Source organism: Solanum stenotomum, chromosome 11 (assembly GCF_019186545.1).
Source record: "Solanum stenotomum isolate F172 chromosome 11, ASM1918654v1, whole genome shotgun sequence".
NCBI classification, from domain to species: Eukaryota; Viridiplantae; Streptophyta; class Magnoliopsida; order Solanales; family Solanaceae; genus Solanum; species Solanum stenotomum.
In genome coordinates this window covers 53,524,238-53,542,371 of record NC_064292.1, presented here as the reverse complement: position 1 = coordinate 53,542,371, position 18,134 = coordinate 53,524,238, and the positions used below count along the sequence as shown (strand labels likewise).

The 18,134-nt window shown below is 29.3% G+C and overlaps 3 protein-coding genes across 3 annotated transcripts in view; 1 reads left to right on the top strand and 2 right to left on the bottom strand.

Annotated features, from left to right (window-relative positions):
• The window catches only part of LOC125845221 (histone H3.3), a 202,057-nt gene that overhangs the window by 20,174 nt on the left and 163,749 nt on the right, over positions 1-18,134 (top strand). The window lies entirely within an intron of this gene.
• On the bottom strand, positions 348-2,999 carry LOC125845208 (hyoscyamine 6-dioxygenase-like). Its single transcript, XM_049524665.1, has 4 exons — positions 2,805-2,999; positions 1,888-2,138; positions 1,148-1,466; positions 348-683 (listed from the first exon to the last, which is right to left on the bottom strand). The coding sequence occupies exons 1-4, from the start codon at positions 2,997-2,999 to the stop codon at positions 438-440; spliced, it is 1,011 nt and encodes a 336-aa protein (XP_049380622.1). The 3' UTR covers positions 348-437.
• LOC125845206 (hyoscyamine 6-dioxygenase-like) lies at positions 10,932-14,183 on the bottom strand. Its single transcript, XM_049524660.1, has 4 exons — positions 13,968-14,183; positions 12,711-12,961; positions 12,027-12,345; positions 10,932-11,286 (listed from the first exon to the last, which is right to left on the bottom strand). Exons 1-4 carry the CDS (start codon positions 14,160-14,162, stop codon positions 11,041-11,043), a joined length of 1,011 nt encoding a protein of 336 aa, XP_049380617.1. The 5' UTR covers positions 14,163-14,183; the 3' UTR covers positions 10,932-11,040.

Below are 18,134 nucleotides of genomic sequence, written 5' to 3'. Positions count from 1 at the left end.
ATTTACAATTAAATATTTATAATAATTAGTGAATATTTCAATATGTATGTAAAGTTTAAACAAAAATTAATGAGTTTTCTAGAACCTGCACGCAATATGCTGAATCTGCTCATGTTTTAAACACTATCCATAATTCAACTAAAATGGACAAATGTTTAAATTTTTTTGATTAATCGAACATGGAAAAATTACTCCTAATCAAACACAGCCAAAGTGTTTTATTATATAGTAAATCACAAGGTTTTACATAAGCCAAGACTATAGATACAATTTTGCAACAATTGACAAGGCAACATAAGGTACATAAACAAACAAACCATATATAACATGGGTTTTTTTTTTTTTCGACAAATTTCTCTAATTATGTGACCATATATAGTACCACCCACCATATATTTTTTACAACAATCTTTTTTTTCCCTTCACATAATTAAAAGCTAAGCTTTGTTTCTAAAATGATTGAGGGCAAATTGGGCATCACATTTAGCCCCAGCAGTAAATGTTTTAAGGAACTCTGGATAAGTAAAGGCTCTAAATTCCGGTTCAGTGCGAACCAAAGGAGTGGCTGGTTTTATTAAAGACTCGGGGGATGGACCGAGAAATACACCAATTGTTGTTCGAGCCTCTTTTGCGTGTGTCAACACACGATGAACCGGAGTTATGAACATGTCATTGCTTATTACCTGCAAAGAATTATCACATGTTATAGAAAAAATATGGAGAACGAGTTTCATATCTATAATATTTTTTGTGTACATACCAAACATCAAAAAATAAAAAAGAAAATTACTTATTTTCTTCCTACCAAACACACCCTTAATCCCCTTATATTTGATCATTGGCAAATTTAATTGACCTCTTAAAAGATCCCATCAGTACTAGAAATAAAGATTTTTTCCACAACAAATTAACAGAAACTTTGTGTTATAAAACATAATTTTTCACCTTGAGTGAACTAACCGAAAAATTATATGGTGGGAAACAAATTCCAACCGAAATGGTGGAAGCTTCCTAATTTTTTTCTCTCTCTTCTCTCCGATTCATTTAGAATATCTCTTATAATAGCCACTGAACACTTTTTAGTGGGTAAACGGTGATGTTTTGAGTAGTGAACTTTTAATACCTTACAATTAGCACTAAAAAGTACCTTCAATTGTAGACCAGGAATAAGAACTATAGCATGAGGAATAGGTTGCACACCAATCCATTTGCCATCCTTAAGTATTTGAAGTCCAGGAACATCACATTGTTGAAGCAATGTTATGAGATTTGGATCAGAATGTACTGGCATTCCTAGTGTCAAACTTGGATTTGGACATGGAATATGATGATTCACAGAAATCACATTTGTTTTACTTACTTCACCTTCAAAATAACCTTTCTCTAGTCCTAATCCTTTGCATATCATATCCAAAATCTTGTAAAGTAGCTTCCTTGTTTCTATTGAATACTCACTTACCACTTCTCTACAAAAACAAAACAAACATAATTTACGTGTCTTAGTTTGATTGGATTTAGAAAACGAGAGATGGTAAAATTAGATTATGAAAATATGATTGTGCATGGGTCAAGATTGAACGAGTTAATAACCCGCCTATTTAATTATTAACTCTGCCCATTTTGACCTGTACTCAATTCAGCTCATCTAATAGTTAGTTGATTAGAAAAGGAAACTAAGACTTCTGAAAATTTGTAGTCTAAAACATGTCATAACATTTCAGTTAGCTTTTGAAATATGTCATGTCATTTGTATGATTATAAAAGTTTCTCGTTAATAATCAAATAGAAGAGTAAAGTTAATCGTTTTCAAATTCAAAAGTGTGTTGTTCTTTTAAAAACGTCTAATAAAGAAAATGTATCACGTAAACTGAAACGAATATATATTACCTATACTTGGTGGGCTTATTTGGCCAAGTCATAATGTATTCCTCTAAAGGATAGCAATGATGAGTAAAATTATCTCTCCAATAGTGAAATTCTTCAGTATCATATGCTAATGTGCTTGAACATAACCTGCAGCTTTTGTTCATATCATTTGAGTAAAATTTTGCTTTGTATTCACCAGGTAATTTGAAGAACTCCTTGTATATATTCATTGTATCATCCATTAGATTTTCACATACTCCATGGTTTATCACCTGATCATCATAATATGTAAAAGAAAAACATAATATAATTAAGTACTCGTTTATCCTTAATTAGAAACTTCAGATATGAAGTCTTTTTTTTTTTGTAAGGAGTGCTTTATCTCCCAAAATTGAACTTTTTTTTTATCACAAAAGGTGGATTTACCTTGCCCCAAAAGGTGTCACGGAATATTGTTTCGTCAGATATTTACTAAATATGTATATATGACAAATGATTTTCTTGAGTCAAGGGTATATTAGAAACAATCTCTCTAATACCACATAAAGATAGATGTAAAGTTTGAATACATTGTATACCTTACTAGTGCAGAACTATACTGAATATGTTGTTATATGTACTATAATGTAGATAATTAGCAAAGTAAAAATATTGAATATATATACTACACTACTACTCTACTTATATAGTAATATAAGAGTCACACGGAGCAACAAAATCAAACGTGTTTTTCATAGTTCAAACTCGAGAAAAAAGTTTATTTCTTTCATGTTATATTTTGTGTACACACTTTATCAATTCTGAAATGTGATTATCAAAGAAATCTTAAAACTCTAGATTTTAAAAACTACTCAATGACTGAAACAGTAATTTACAAAAAAAATTCTGCATACGCCACTGTCCGATCACAAAATAATATTCTTAACTATTAATTGTACCTGAAATATTCCAAATTCTTGACATGCTCTGATAACTTGTTGAATTGTATCAGTTGGATGATTATTAGCCAAGTCTATGAGTGGTATATCATGGCAAACAGGAAATTCAATTTTTCCTGGTCTTCTTTCTAGTGGAAAAATATATTTTTTAGGTACAAATTCAACATTTGACCAATTTGAAATCAAGATTTCCATTATTTTTCTTGGATTTTGTTGTGTTTGATTTATTTGTACATAGATAATGATCTTGTATAAATAACAAAAACAAAAGAGATTTCATTGAGGAATATTATGCTATATATTTATCTATTCTACTTGTCAATTTAGTATTCGGTATCTATATTAGAGTTCGATTAAGTTAAAGGGGCGACACTTCCAATATATTTGCTCTCTTCAATTGTCCTCTTGCCTATTCCTTTGCATCAAATGGGGGACCAAAATCTCTCTTTATCCTTTATAATAATTATACATTAAAAATAAAATATAATATTAAGCATACGTAATATAATCAAATATTCAAAAAGATAATTCAAAGCACTAAAATATATAGTACATAATGATTAAATACATACATTTTTTCTTAAGTAAAATAATAATAATGATAATATATACAAACAAATGATTTTGCTGTTTTTAATTACTCAAGAGATTGTACTATGTAGGCACACAAATAATTTTGTTGTTTTTAATTAAGGGATAGTACTATATATATTAAAAAAGAAAAAAAAGAGATTTAATTTTCAATATGTGAGGTCAAGGTCAATGTCAAATATCAAGCCGGACAAAACTTATGATTAACGGTTTATTAAATTAAAAATAAATTTGAATTATTAAATAAGAGATAAAATCTAAATTTGGATAAAATAAAATAACTTATGAATTCTAATCAAGAAAAAAATATACTTTTATGTTGTCGATGAGATGAATCGATCTAGGATTATGAACTATCTAATAATCATATTATGTTCTTCAATTAATTTAACTAATTGATTTATCTGATTTATTGATTGACATGATTAATTTTACTTGCAATTTACTATCGAATAGTTATGCGTTTATTCATATTAGGGAAAATTGTATATACTAACAAACTATTAATTCAAATTAAATACTATAAATATAGTTTGATTTAATTGTACCCCATAGCAAACTGTTGTTATTTCGCCTCTCTCCTGGTGAATCTCGCTCGCCACTCTCGTTCTCTCCCTCACCTCTCTCGCTTTTTATACAAACGCAAATGTATAAAATGTGTTTGTATAAAGCGAGAGAAAATTGTATATATGCATATATTTTCGTTCCTCTCTCTCCCCTCTCCCAGATCTCGCTCGCCACTCTCCCAGATCTCGCTCTCTCACTCGCCTCTCTCACTTTATACAAAAACGCAAATGTATAAAATGCGTTTGTGTTTGTATAAAGTGAGAGAAAATTGTATATATACATATATTTTCATTCCCCTCTCTCCCCTCTCCCAGATCTCGCTCGCCACTCTCCCAGATCTCGCTCCCTTCCTCGCCTCTCTCACTTTATACAAACACAAATGTATACATTGTGTTTGTGTTTATATAAAGCAGGAGAAAATTATATATACAAATACAAATGCATATATTTTTGTCCTACACACTTATGATTATACAAATATGATCTTCCCCTGCCCAGTTTTCTTTTGTCTCTCTCTTTCTCGCTTTATACAAACACAGATTATACAATTGATCTTATGTATACCAAAGCAAATTATACAACTGCTTTCTTTTGTATATGTATAGCGAAATATACATATTTTTGTTTGCTATGGAGCGTAATTATGCAAACTTTAGTTATAGCACAAATATGATTTTTGTGTTTGCTATATGTGAAAGTTGCTCTTCATATTAACCTAATTATCTATGTCTAGCATAATAGAATTAACGAAAGTGAATTTTACATCTCATGTATAGAAATCAAGTGATGTAATAAGATACGTCTAGAATAAGAAGTTTAACTCTAGATAGACATGAAGAAAATACAACAAATCATCCAAAAAAAAATATGAAAACAAATAATATGAAGAAAAATAAATAAAACTCAATTATCTCTGGTCTTCGTCAGCTCTTAGCTCTTTCTCTACATAAAAATATATCTTCCAAAATATATTTATAAACTACTTATAGATTAGGAAAATCCCAACCAAAATAACTGAATTAAAAAAAAAAGTTGAAAAAAATCAGATTTGCTTTGCTCTCTTTACTTGTCTTCTTTACCTTTTTCTTTGTCTTCAAATGGGGACCAATACAATCAATACTCAAAAAATGATTAAAAATATTAAATATAAATAAGTAATGACTAAATTAAATATTTTTTTTTTCAAAACATTAATAATAGTAATATATACAAGCAAATGGATTTTATTGTTTTTAATTTAGAGATAGTACTATGTAAGCAAATAAATGATTTTGTCATTAATAATTAAGGGGTGGTACTACAAATACAAAAAATGAGATTTCATTTTCAATATGTGAGGACAAAACCATTGTTAAAGAGCATCTTACTTCTAGATTCCTTGAGTTATAATAAAAGAAAATTTCAATTTACCTAGCCTAAGTGACTCTCGAAAGTTGTTTTTTTAATGGTAGGATGGTCAACGCCTAGTGGTACTAGATCGTGAGTATGAAAAAAACATTAAACTTGAAATATCACGTATGGAGCTTATTTTTCTTATTTTAAAATAGGAAGTCATTTTCCTAAATAAAGAAGGAGAGTAAATGAATAGTCATAGGATGAAGTAATTCAAGTGATAAAAATTTTACTTGACGTTTTGTAAGAATGTCCAAATGACGAATAGTTCAAATCATTGAAGAGTAAACTCGATGAACTACAATTTGAACATATTATCAATTCAATGAAAAAAAATTAAATTGATAGTCAATTTACACATTGTTATTTTTAAGTTATATCCCATTTTCCCAAGTTATTTAAGTTATAGAGATATGTAAAAATCTTCAAATAAAAGAGGTTGATTCTCATCCTCCTTCTTCAACTTCAATCACATATGTTTTCAGTCTCGTATGTGTTGACACCTAATTTTGACCCTCCCCGATAATAATTAATTTCGAGCTTCTTAATTTTCAAATGATTTAAAGTAATTAATTTTAGAAATTTCGAAAATAAATAAATAAATATAATAGAATAATTTGCAAATTGTTTCAAATAGTTTGTCACTTGTTATAATTTTAAAATAATAATATGTCTTTTATATAATTAGTGTATTTTATAAATATTGGAAAATCGTCTCAAAAAGATTTTTGTTTAATTAGATATTTGGTTAGTTCGTTTAGTTACCTAATAGTTTACAATTTTGAGTTAATTAGTTAGTTTATAATTAAGTTAATTATTATATAATTATGTGTCTAATTAGTATATTTTACGAATGTTCAAAAATTGTCTCGAAAGGATTTTAGCTTTATTTAAATATTTGGTTATTTAGTCGTTTATATTGTTAAAGTAATTAGTTTATAATTAAGTTAATTATTTTACTTCATTAAGATTAGGAAGCTAGTTAATTAATTAATAACAATTCATCCCATTTTAATTTTGGCCGAATTTAACCAATTGCTTCAATTTGGTCGAAATCGCCATTCATATGGCTATTTTCTTAATTCAAATCAACCATGTTCCTTGCTTTCAAGACTACTAATTTTAAACCAATTGTTGAGCACATTCCAGTAGCCCACCAATTTTAAATATACAATGCCCATTCCAGCAATTTCCAGTAGCATTTCCCTTTTATTCCCTTAATTACCGACCTAGCCCACACCAGAGAAGCCCATTCACCAACAATATCACAATACAATATTCCAGCAACCACCAGTAAACCCATTTCAATATAATTCCAAGTAACCCATACGTGCAGCAGCCCAAACCGACCCAGATCCCTGTACGTATTTTCTTCTTCTTCTTCGTGAACAACGCGACATACAACAGCGAACGATGGCAAATTCCAGCGATTCCAATCCAATCGCGCATACCCGCGAGTCCAATCCAATCATCTGCTCCCGTCGTACAGTAGCAGCAACACGGGTCTTACCCCATTTCCTCTTTCGGAATGGGACGAAACTTGATAGAAAAAGGTGTTTAGCTTGAATGGTGAAAGGATTTTGGGAATTTAAATTTTGAATTGGGTCTTGTCTTATCTGTTTTTCCAATCCGTTTCCCCCCAAAATCCGAACCCTAATTTCCCCCACTATATAAACCCCACTTTTATTCACTGTGGAGGAGGTTTTTTTTGGTTTCTTGAAGAATTTTTGGAGCAAAAACACGAAGAGTAAGTTAGGAAAATAGCTAAAATACATATACATATATATATATATATATATATATATATATATATAGAAACACATTCAAGGCCGAGAGAATTGAGTTTCGATAGGAGTATCACGTTACTACTTCGTTTTGCATCGGTTTTCTCAAGCTTCATTTGAGTCTGAGGTTCTGCCGGAGTCCTCGTCTGTCGTTCGTGTTCGAGTCTCGTGGTGAAGATCGTTTCCTTGCTCGTTTGTATCCCAGTTGCTGCTCATCAAAAGGTATACAACTCCCAACTCTCGCATTTGTTTAGATTCCAATAGATGTTTGAGATCTAAGTTGTATTATGTATTAGTGTGATTCGATTGTTTGTGTATAAATGATAAGAAGTTAATTTTTGTTGGCTGTGGTTCTCGTTTTGTTTTATTCTTGACTCTCATAGCTTTTCAAAACACTCCTCTCATAGTTTATTCTCTCAAAATGTAAGACATTTAAGTATTGGGGTTTTAAGGATATTAAGAGCGACTGGAAATTTTGAACCTCTTGAAATAGCGAGAATTTGACTTCGGTACTTCGTTTGGAGTTTGGTATCTCCTTCACGTCTTGTTTGATTCCGAGTGGTATGAAATGAGCACTTTGTTGATCTCTATGGTCTCATCCTTATGTTATCCTTTATTTCGACTTCCGTACCTTTATTCGAAAGTCTGTTTGGTTTAAATTTCTAACCGATCATCATGTTATTGATTTCACTGTCTTAGTTAAATGTATAAATCCGATTTATAGCTTTTTTAGGCCTAGTTTTCGTATTGTTTCGAATCATATGATTGTCTTGTTGTAATTAGTATGCCTAATACGTCTTCAAGCATGAGATGTTCTCTTTCTAGTTTGTCATTGTTAGTGTAGTTACGTTTTTCATTCTGATGGCTTGGCTTCCTCTATTTATTGGATCCCTTTGTCGCCTTACTGCTTGAGCGATATGTTAAATCCACTTCCGTGCTTTCGTTTTACTTATTGTTTTGATGCAAAATTTGCAGTTGAGTTTTAAAATGTAAGATTTCCGCTAATAATTCAGATGCTAATGATTATCTGTGTTGCATTGAATCCAATGATACCATTTCCAACTAAATAAAAAATGATTATGTTTGGGTGTTTGGTATTTATTATTACTATTATTATTATTTTTTATTTAAAATTGGTCTAAGTGTTTTTTATTTATTCAGAATCGGGGGGGCCATTTGTTAATTATGGTTTAGCCATTTTTGCTTAAAAATAGTAATAAAAAAGTATGTATGGAATTCTCAAACGGTATATTAAAAGGTTTAAGTCAATAGCATCTCATTTCCTCATTTAATCTTACGTCATTATTATTATTCTTGGTTTTATGTGATATGTCTTTAGATAATATTTAGGAGTTACTTGTTATGCATTAATTTTTATTTTTTATTTTTATCTTATTTGTTTTTACTTGTCATATCATTCTATCTAGTTTATTCATATAAACGATAATTATAGGAATCCTTTGTTGACTCCCCATTATTTGATTTTCCTTATAGAATCGCTACAATATTGGTAATCAAGTTGTGTTCGTTTGATCACTGTAGTGTTAAACTTGCTAAGTCATTTATCTCTTAGTCTTATCGGTTTAAAATATAGTATTAATCTCATTTGATAACAGTTTCTATGTGTACTCTAGAGTTCTACCTTAAGTGCTTAACATCTGTTTGCCGCCTGCATTCTCAATAATTCATTTAATCAATGTCAATTCAAGGGTATATGCATGAAAATGGAGAGTGGACCGAGGTCAAACTAGAATTTGTTCACGATTTGCATATCACATTTCTTTGTTTATATTTTAGTAGTAATTTGTGAATGTGTATCAAAATAACTTTATCCATTTTTCTCATTGTAGCTAGCGACGAGTAGTGGGCCAAGTCATTGAGATTATTAGATTAGTCCTTAATATCTTATTATGATTTTGTCGTATTGAGTTGTTAGTCGCCTTAATGTTGTTCATTTTTTTTTTATTTTTTTTTTTTTTTTGAAAAATGTGTTAGAATTTTCTCGTCCCATGCTAATATGATTTTATTTGTCTTTGTATGTGAAATCCGCCCGAGTTCACCATGAACTCTTATCTTCCTCCCTTGCATTTCGGGAGAGCCATAAAGGCTCAATTTCCCTTTCCGAGTCAATCATCCATTAAAATGACGAACAGGTTCCGAAGTTGGAAAAATGCGAAATTGGAGGAGAATTGAAAAGATTGGGCAAAAGGCCCACTCTTTATACAAAAAATTGTATTTTGTTATTATTGGGCATAAGCCTATTTAGTCATTATGTTTATTATTTTGTTAGAATTTAGGACAGGTGAAAAATTGGGCCTAAGGGCCAAAGAAAAATATTTCCTTAACGTTAGTATAGGACAGGTGCAGGTGACTCAAATGGGCCGAAGGCCCAATATGAAAATGGGCCCAAATACTGGCCCAGGCGGACAGAAAATCCAGACTTGGGCCCAAATCCTCTTTCCGTATCTATTTACTTGCTGTTAGATGTTTTATGTGTTTATTTAATTTTAAGGTTTCCTAATCCATTCCCCAAAAGATAGTCACTTCGGGATTTTCTAAAGACTAAATAATCATGCTTATTTTTCTACTCAAACTACTTCAAATTTTACTTAACAATATTTTAAATATTTCCCACCCCCTAAAAATGATTTTAAGTCTTAATTGTTTATTCCCTCTATTTAATCAAGTACGTCTATCCTCTTAAATATTTAGCCAAATGATTAATCGTCGGATAACCGTATTAGCGGATATTCTAGGTGCCTTGAAAACCTTCCTAGAATATTAATAGGAACCCCGAACCCCCCTTTAAGTATTTTCAATCGATTTCCTGTTTTAATCTTTTGAAAAATTAGTTTTCTTAATTTCCCTTTAAAAATTAAGTGGCGACTCTTAAACCAGTCAAAATATACTTTCCTAATAAAACAGTATGTATAAAGTTCAAACATAAATATATGAAGTTTGGATTCGGGTAATCTTAAGTCACATATGTTTAAAGTTTGTTACTTATGATATTTTATCTGAAATTAGATTTTACAAGTCTAACGTCAAATCTATATATGTGTATATATAAAGTTTGTAATTCTAGATGTGAGTTTTTTCAAGTTCAGTTTGATAATTCTGAAGTTAATTCTAAGGCGGATAAACTTATAAAAAATTATATACTTCGAATATGGCTTAAATAGCGATCCTCAAATCAATCATGTATCCCATGGTCAAACCATTGAAATCTAGCCCATTATTTTGGGCTTAGTTCAAGAGATCCTAGTGGGACAGAGAAATCTAAGTGGGCAATGCAATGCTTGGATTATACACACACAAAAAAAAAGATATTGACTTTGATGATATAAAAAAAAAAAAATGTCGCATAAGATGCATGTATAGAATTGTTCAAGTTTATACAAGTGTCGTACATCCAAACTTGGAGAGTGTAGATATCAGTTGAGACCAAGTCAACAAATACATTTATGAATTGTGAGTTTTTTTAAAAAAAAAAGATGCACCCCTCAAGACTAATCCTTATTAGGTAGAAGAGCTCATTTAGTTACTAGTGGGACTTGCTTATCTACTTTATCTAGAAAAGTCATTTTTCTCATTTTTAAGGAGTTTTTTTCTAGAGAAAATATTTTTTGAATATTTTAACCAATTGAACATGAAAAATTAACAAAAATATTTTTCTCCTTACCGAACACATCCTTTGTGTTTTATTATATAGTATATCACAAATTTTTACATGAGCCAAGACTAGATACAACATAAAGGGGAGCTCTTCTCTTAGATACAAAAACAAACCACACATCATCATATTCTTTTGACAAATTTCTCCAATTATATGACCATATACAGTACCACACACCATATTATTTTTTACAACAATCTTTTTTTTTCCTTCAAATAATTAAAAGCTAAGGTTTGCTCCTAAAATGGTTGAGGGCAAGTTGAGCATCAAATTTAGCCGGACCAACAAATGCTTCAAGGAATTCTGGATAAGCAAAGGCTCTAAACACTGGTTCAGTGTGAATCAAAGCAGTAGCCGGTTTTATTAAAAACTCGGGTGACGGACCGAGAAATACACCAATTGTGGTTCGAGCCTCTTTTGGGTGTGTAACCACCCGATGAACCGGAGTCATGAACCTGTCATTGCTTATTACCTGCATTAAAATAACAATAAAAAACTCATGACTTGCTTTGTATTCTATTTTCGTCATTCATACTTTTTAAATTTATAATAGTCGTTAAAGGGCATGATCTCGTTTATATTAACAGAAAAAGAAATATTAACATTTTTTTCTACCTAATATTTATCGATTACTTATTATTGTTTAAACACTTGATATTTAAATGGGGGCTAAGTAGTCAAATGGGCTCTTAGGGTGTGTTTGGTAAGAGGAAAAGCATTTTAAAAAGAAATATGTTCTAATTTCATCATATTAAAAAATAATTTTATCTCTACAACAATAAGTCCTTTAAAAGTCATAAAAAATATTTAGAAAAAAAAATTCATAAATAATATTTTATGTTGATTATTTCCTCCCCCCCCNCCCCCCCCCCCCCCCCACACCCTCCTAACTAAGAAAAATGATTTCTCCGATGAAATATAAAAAACAAGTTCCACAACTAGGATTTTAAGTTGATTGTCTTCCCTTTCACCTACACCTCCACCCCCACTTCCCTCTCCACCCAACCATTGCACCTTCATCCTTATGATATTTGTCTAAAGCATATATAAATATTTTAGACTATATTTCTTCTTTACTTACCAAATCAAAAAATAATTAAGTCACATATTTTATCAAAAAACATTTTCTTTCGTACCAAACATATCCTTAATTATGTTATATTTGATCATAATTAACCTCCAAAAGATGCAATCATAGAAAATTAGTAATACCTTCAATTGTAGACCAGGGATAACAATTAGAGTATGAGGAATATGTTTAACACCAATCCATTGTCCATCCTTAAGTATTTGAAGTCCAGGAACTTCACCTTGTTGAAGCATTGTTATGAGATTTGGATCAGAATGTACTGGCATTCCTAGTGTTAAACTTGGATTTGGAAATGGAATATGATGATTAACAGATATCAAATGTGTTTTACTTAATTCACCTTCAAAATAACCTTTCTCTAGTCCTAATCCTTTGCATATCATATCCAAAATCTTGTTAAATAGCTTCCTTGTTTCTATTGAATACTCACTAACCACTTCTCTACAAAAACAAAACAAACAAAATGATTAGTCTAATATATGTTACTTTAAAAAAATGTCACATGGAATATTCTAATTAAAGAGTTTCTTCTCTGTATTAATTTATATGACGTAGATTGAATTGACATCGTGTTTGAAAAATAAAGAAACATAGACTTTTATATTTTTTGATCTAATAAATATGTCATGACATTTCTGTTGGATATAATAATTTCAAATTCATAAGTGGATACTTCTATATCGAATTAAAAAAGAAAAGTGTATCATATAAACTAAAACATATTGAAGTTTTAAGTATAAAAGAGTGATATTTTTTAATAAAAAAATAAGATACGTAAATTAAAACAGGAGACGTATATATATTACCTATAATTGGTGGGCTTATCAGGCCAAGAAGGGATATGTTCCTCTAAAGGATGGCAACGATGAGTAAATGTATCTCTCCAATAGTGAACTTCATCAGTATCATATGATAAAGTACTTGAAAATATTTTGCAGCTCTTGTTTATGTCATTTGAGTAAAATATTGCCTTGTATTCACCAGGCAATTTGAAGAACTCCTTGTATATATTCATTGTATCATCCATTAGATTTTCACTTACTCCATGGTTTATCACCTGATCATCATAATATGCAAAAAAAATAAAAAAAAATATAAGTATTCATCCATTTTTAATCAGAAGTTTTGAATTCGAATTCTACCTATGAAGTCGTTTTTGGTGAGGAGCACTTTATTTACCAAAGTTGGACCTCTAGATCACCAAAGGTGGTGTCACGGGATACAATTTCATGGAATTTTTTTACTAAATGTGTATGTGTAGATTTGATAGGGAGTCTTGGAGCAACGTTACAATTGTTAAGTCGTGAGTTAACATTTGGGGTTGATTAGGTTCTAGATTCATTTTTTTTTAACATGGTATCAGAGTCAGGTCATTCCAATTCAAGATTTACTGATGTTGGTGTTGGGTTTTAAAGGATGAACAACAGGTGGACCCTCATATTAAATTGTTCATGCACTAGATCTCTAGTCGTAAGCATGAGACCAGGGTGTTAAGTCTCACATCGGTGGGGTGAGGAAATTAAATTATGGATTACTTATATATGGATTTGAGCAATCTTCCTCTCGTGGGGTAGCTTTTGGGATCGAGTTAGTCCATGATCCATTTCGCTAATGCTTACATGAGGATAGACTGTCTACATCACACTCATTTAGATGCAACCCATCCTATTGTTTAGGTGTCTGAAGAGGTCGAAGGATCAAATCTTGTATTCAACAACACTTGAACCAATGGAGTTAGAATCATTTAGTTAATCTTTAATTGACATCAATACACAAATTAAAGTTCATTTCTTCATGTTTATAGAGAAGCCATCTTAAAACTCTGTGTTTGAAAAAACTAGTGACATATGCTTCATGAAAAATTATGTGTACGCCACTATCGATCACAGTTCATAAACACAAACAATTATTAACTACAAAAGATTAACAATAACAACAACAACATACTCAGTGTAATCTCACAAATAACGTTTAAGGAAGGTAGAATATATGCAGGTCTTACCTCTATCTCTGTAAGGTAAAAAGGTTGTTTCCGATTAGAAAAATAGAAGATTAACTTATACCTGAAAGAATCCAAATTCGTGGCATGCTCTAATAACTTGTTGAATTGTTTCATCTGGATTATTATGAGCCAAATCTATGAGTGGTATATCAGTGCAAACAGGAAATTCAAGCTTTCCTGGTCTACTTTCTGGTGGGAATATATATGATTTAGGCACAAATTCAACATTTGACCAATTTGAAATCAAGATATCCATTAATTTCTTTAGTTTTGTCGTGTGTTTGACTCAATTTGTACATAGATGGTTTGTATAAATAACAAACAAAAGAGATATCACTAAGGAATAGATTATTATTCACCAGTATTTGATATATGTATTAACGATTAAATAAATTGGATCACATGGGCTCATTTTCTTGGGCCAGCACTCCGAACAATTTTATTTTTTCATTCACAGAAGCTTGAATCTGAGACCTTTGATTAGGAATGAATGAATCTCAACCATTCTATTACACTTAAGGATATATTTATTCTATGTCCCGTGTCATATAAATTGGACAACAAAGGAAATATCATTTTTTTTTCGCGAATTTTACATCCTAACTATCGGTTGTTCTCTTTTTCTATCTGAAATATCACCGTCTATATTAACTTTGGACATATTTCTCTATTACAACTTCAAAACTCACACCAAAACCACATATCCCTAGTTTCAAACCACTAAGGGACCTGCATGGGCCATCGAAGTTTTCTATTTTATCTCTATTATTTTATTGTTTTTATTTTTAAATAGTTTCGTAACATGTTATCAGTACGAGACTCTATCGTCTCAGAGAGTGAAAGATTAAGTTTGAAAGCTAAAGTATTATTTATTTTCCTCTTTTTTAATATGATTAATCTTACAAAATTTAAGTTCGTTGTCCTTCATAATTCAGACAAGAACTATCCTTCATAATTCAGACAAGAACTATTTTTCAGGGGTATTGAATGCTAAAATCAATTTGGATGTTATGGATTTTGGAAACACCATTCAAAATTAATGAAATTAAGGATGAAAATAAAGCATCAAAACAAAATTGTGCTAAATCTATGATATTCTTGCGTCAAATTGAATATATCAAAGTGTGAGTTATTCAATTATCAGAATTTCATTAAGATGATGGCGCGAGAATATCAAAGCTCTAGCACAATTTTGTTTTGATACTTTATTTTCATCCTTAACAGTGTCTCTTAGACTTACAACATTCAAATAGATTTCAACATCCAACACGTAGTTCTTGCCCAAACTATTAAGGGCAACAATCTTAAGTTTCTTAAGATTAGTCATATTAAAAAGAAGGAAAATAAATAATACATTAGCCTTCAAACTTAACTTCACCTTTGAGACCATAAAGTCTCGTGTTGATAACGTGTTATGAAATTATATAAAATAAGAAGAAGAATAAAATAATAGGAAGAAGAGAAAAAACCTTATTACTCTTGAATGATATTTAGGGATTGAGATGATATTCATATATGAATTGCAATGAAGGAAAATTTTCACGTAATAAACATTTATTGTAATACAAATATGTTTATAATAAAAATATAAATTATTAGCTCTAGTTGACACATAATATAACATATTTAATACACGCTAGTAGCTTTCTTCGAGAACCTAGAAGCTGGTATTGAAAAACTATTGGCAAAAAGCTAATTGAAAATTTTAAATTGATAGTAAGTTTACAACTTGTTATTTATTTATATAATAAAGCTATTTCTCGTTTTCCATAGTATTTATTATATAAGTTGTAGACGGTATTAAAAAACTTTAGACAGAAGGTTGATGATCTTCCTCCTTCAACTTTAACTTCAGTCTCGTATGTCTGAAGTTCAAACATAGATTAAAATTTAAATATGTCTATCATGTTAAAATTTCAAAATTTACATAAATAAAAATAAATTTATCTGTGAAACGATTATAATATATTAAATAATTATATTTATTATAGTGAAATTTTATTAGCACAATAGTTATACATTAAACAATTTACCATATATAATAAGTTCTTCTTTTTCTTAATATAAAAGGAGTTATAATTCAAGAGATAACATGAACATCTAATAATTAAAGTGTAAAACTTGCTAAAATGTGATAGTTTAATTTAGAGAGTTTGTTTCTTTAGTTCTAATAACGTTGTGATATCAAAGATGAATTCCATTCTTATTAACGTTTTGATATATATCAAAAACAATTTTACTATAAAAATTTAACGAGTTCAACTTATAAGATTCTCGATATTAAAAATTTGATGATATAATATATATAAAATTCCAAGGTGGTGCCTGACAACTATTTGCCAGTTACTTCAATGTCCTTTTCCACAGCACATAACATGTGTTCATAATTTCAGCAAGAGTCGCATATGTAAATTGATTAAACACTTATAAAGTCATATGATTGGCCAATAATAATTGAAATAAATTCCTCAAACTTTGATTTTATATAATAATTTTATAAAAGAAAACCTTTTGTGAGGGTGATTTTAGTCAAATTCGTCGCATGAAGGTTGACTAGTATTTGTAGTCCTTGAGTTATTGTTATACTAGATATGAGACTTTGTGCCAGCACGGGGCCCAATATATGTTACTGTTTCTGTTTTAATTTATGTAGTACATATGAAATTTGAAGTTAATGAATTTTTTAGTATGTTTTTATATATTTTAAGTTGCTAATTATTTGTATTTAGAGTATGTTTTACGTAAATATATTAGACATCACAATAATTAACAAGTTAATATAAAAAAAAATTATAAAAAATTCATTGATTTTTGAAATTTCATTTGTATCACATAAATCAGGACCGAGTAATATATATGAAAATTACATAAAACGTACTATAACTCGCAATAATTAGCAACTTAAAATATCTATATATCTATATTTCTCCCAATTTACGCGGTATAGATGAAATTTTGAAAGTTAACAAAAACTTTTTATATGTTTTGAAATATTTTAAGCTATTAATTATTATGATTTATAATACTTTTTACATAACAAAATTATTTATATAAAGTATAAAAGAAAAAATTTAGAAAAAGGAAACATAAACGTCAGTAGGAGTCCAATCTATGTTAATTTCTATGTTTTAATTATTGTAATACCGATTGAATTTGGAGAGCCAACTAAAAATTTTGAAAGGATTTTTTTTATAAATTTTAAGTTGTTAATTATTATAATTTATAATATTTTTATTAATTTTAAACCAATATATGTTTTTCTCTGTCTCAATTACATGAGACATATGGAATTTGGAGAGTCAACTAAAATTTTAAAATATGTTAATTATTATATCTTATAGTACTATTACGTTATTTTCAAATAAAATATGTATTTTTTAATTTCAATTTATATGTCATTGATATAATTACATATATTAAGTAATGAAGAATTAATGTGTAAATTATGTGACACCTATGAATTTTGGAGTGTAAATCAAATTAGTTATATGATTTAAAAAAAAAACCGGTTAATTATTACAATTCATAATACTTTTTATATATTTTTTAAATATATCTTTATGATATTGATATTAGTATTATAATAAATTAAATTTTATTATTTTAAATTTATGATCAGAATTGTCAGCCTATGCCACATTATAAAATTTTCCAAAGTAGATATCAGATTTACAAAAATGTCGATGCCAGCTAAAGTAATAAAATAACATCTAAGGGCATGAACCTATATATGTATATATAAAGTTGAATATTGACAATTTGATGTAGCATCTCTCTATGACCAGTATTTGTATTCATATTTTTTTCCTTTTTTTGACATTTTATCTTTGTTTTGTATTTTTTATTTGTATTTAAAAAAAAAAGTATTTATGTCATACCCGATTAATTATGCCCTTTATAACATCCATTACACTAATATAGATTTAAGTAAATGAAAATGGAAGATGAAAAGATAAAAACTATTCATTTTTTATAACTGTTTATAATTATTTAGCCTATAAAATAAAAACAAAATAGTTGAGCATTTGTAACAAATAAGAACAAATTTCTTCACTTTGGTTCTTCTTCTTCTGACGATAATGATCAATATATGGTATCAACTTTTGTCGCTAAGATGTCCATCAAATTTCTAGGTCATGTGACTTTTTTAACAAAAGAGAAAGAGAGAATATGTCATTATTCTTGTGAAGACATTGATGTAAAGAAAGAGATTATGTAACAAAAAATT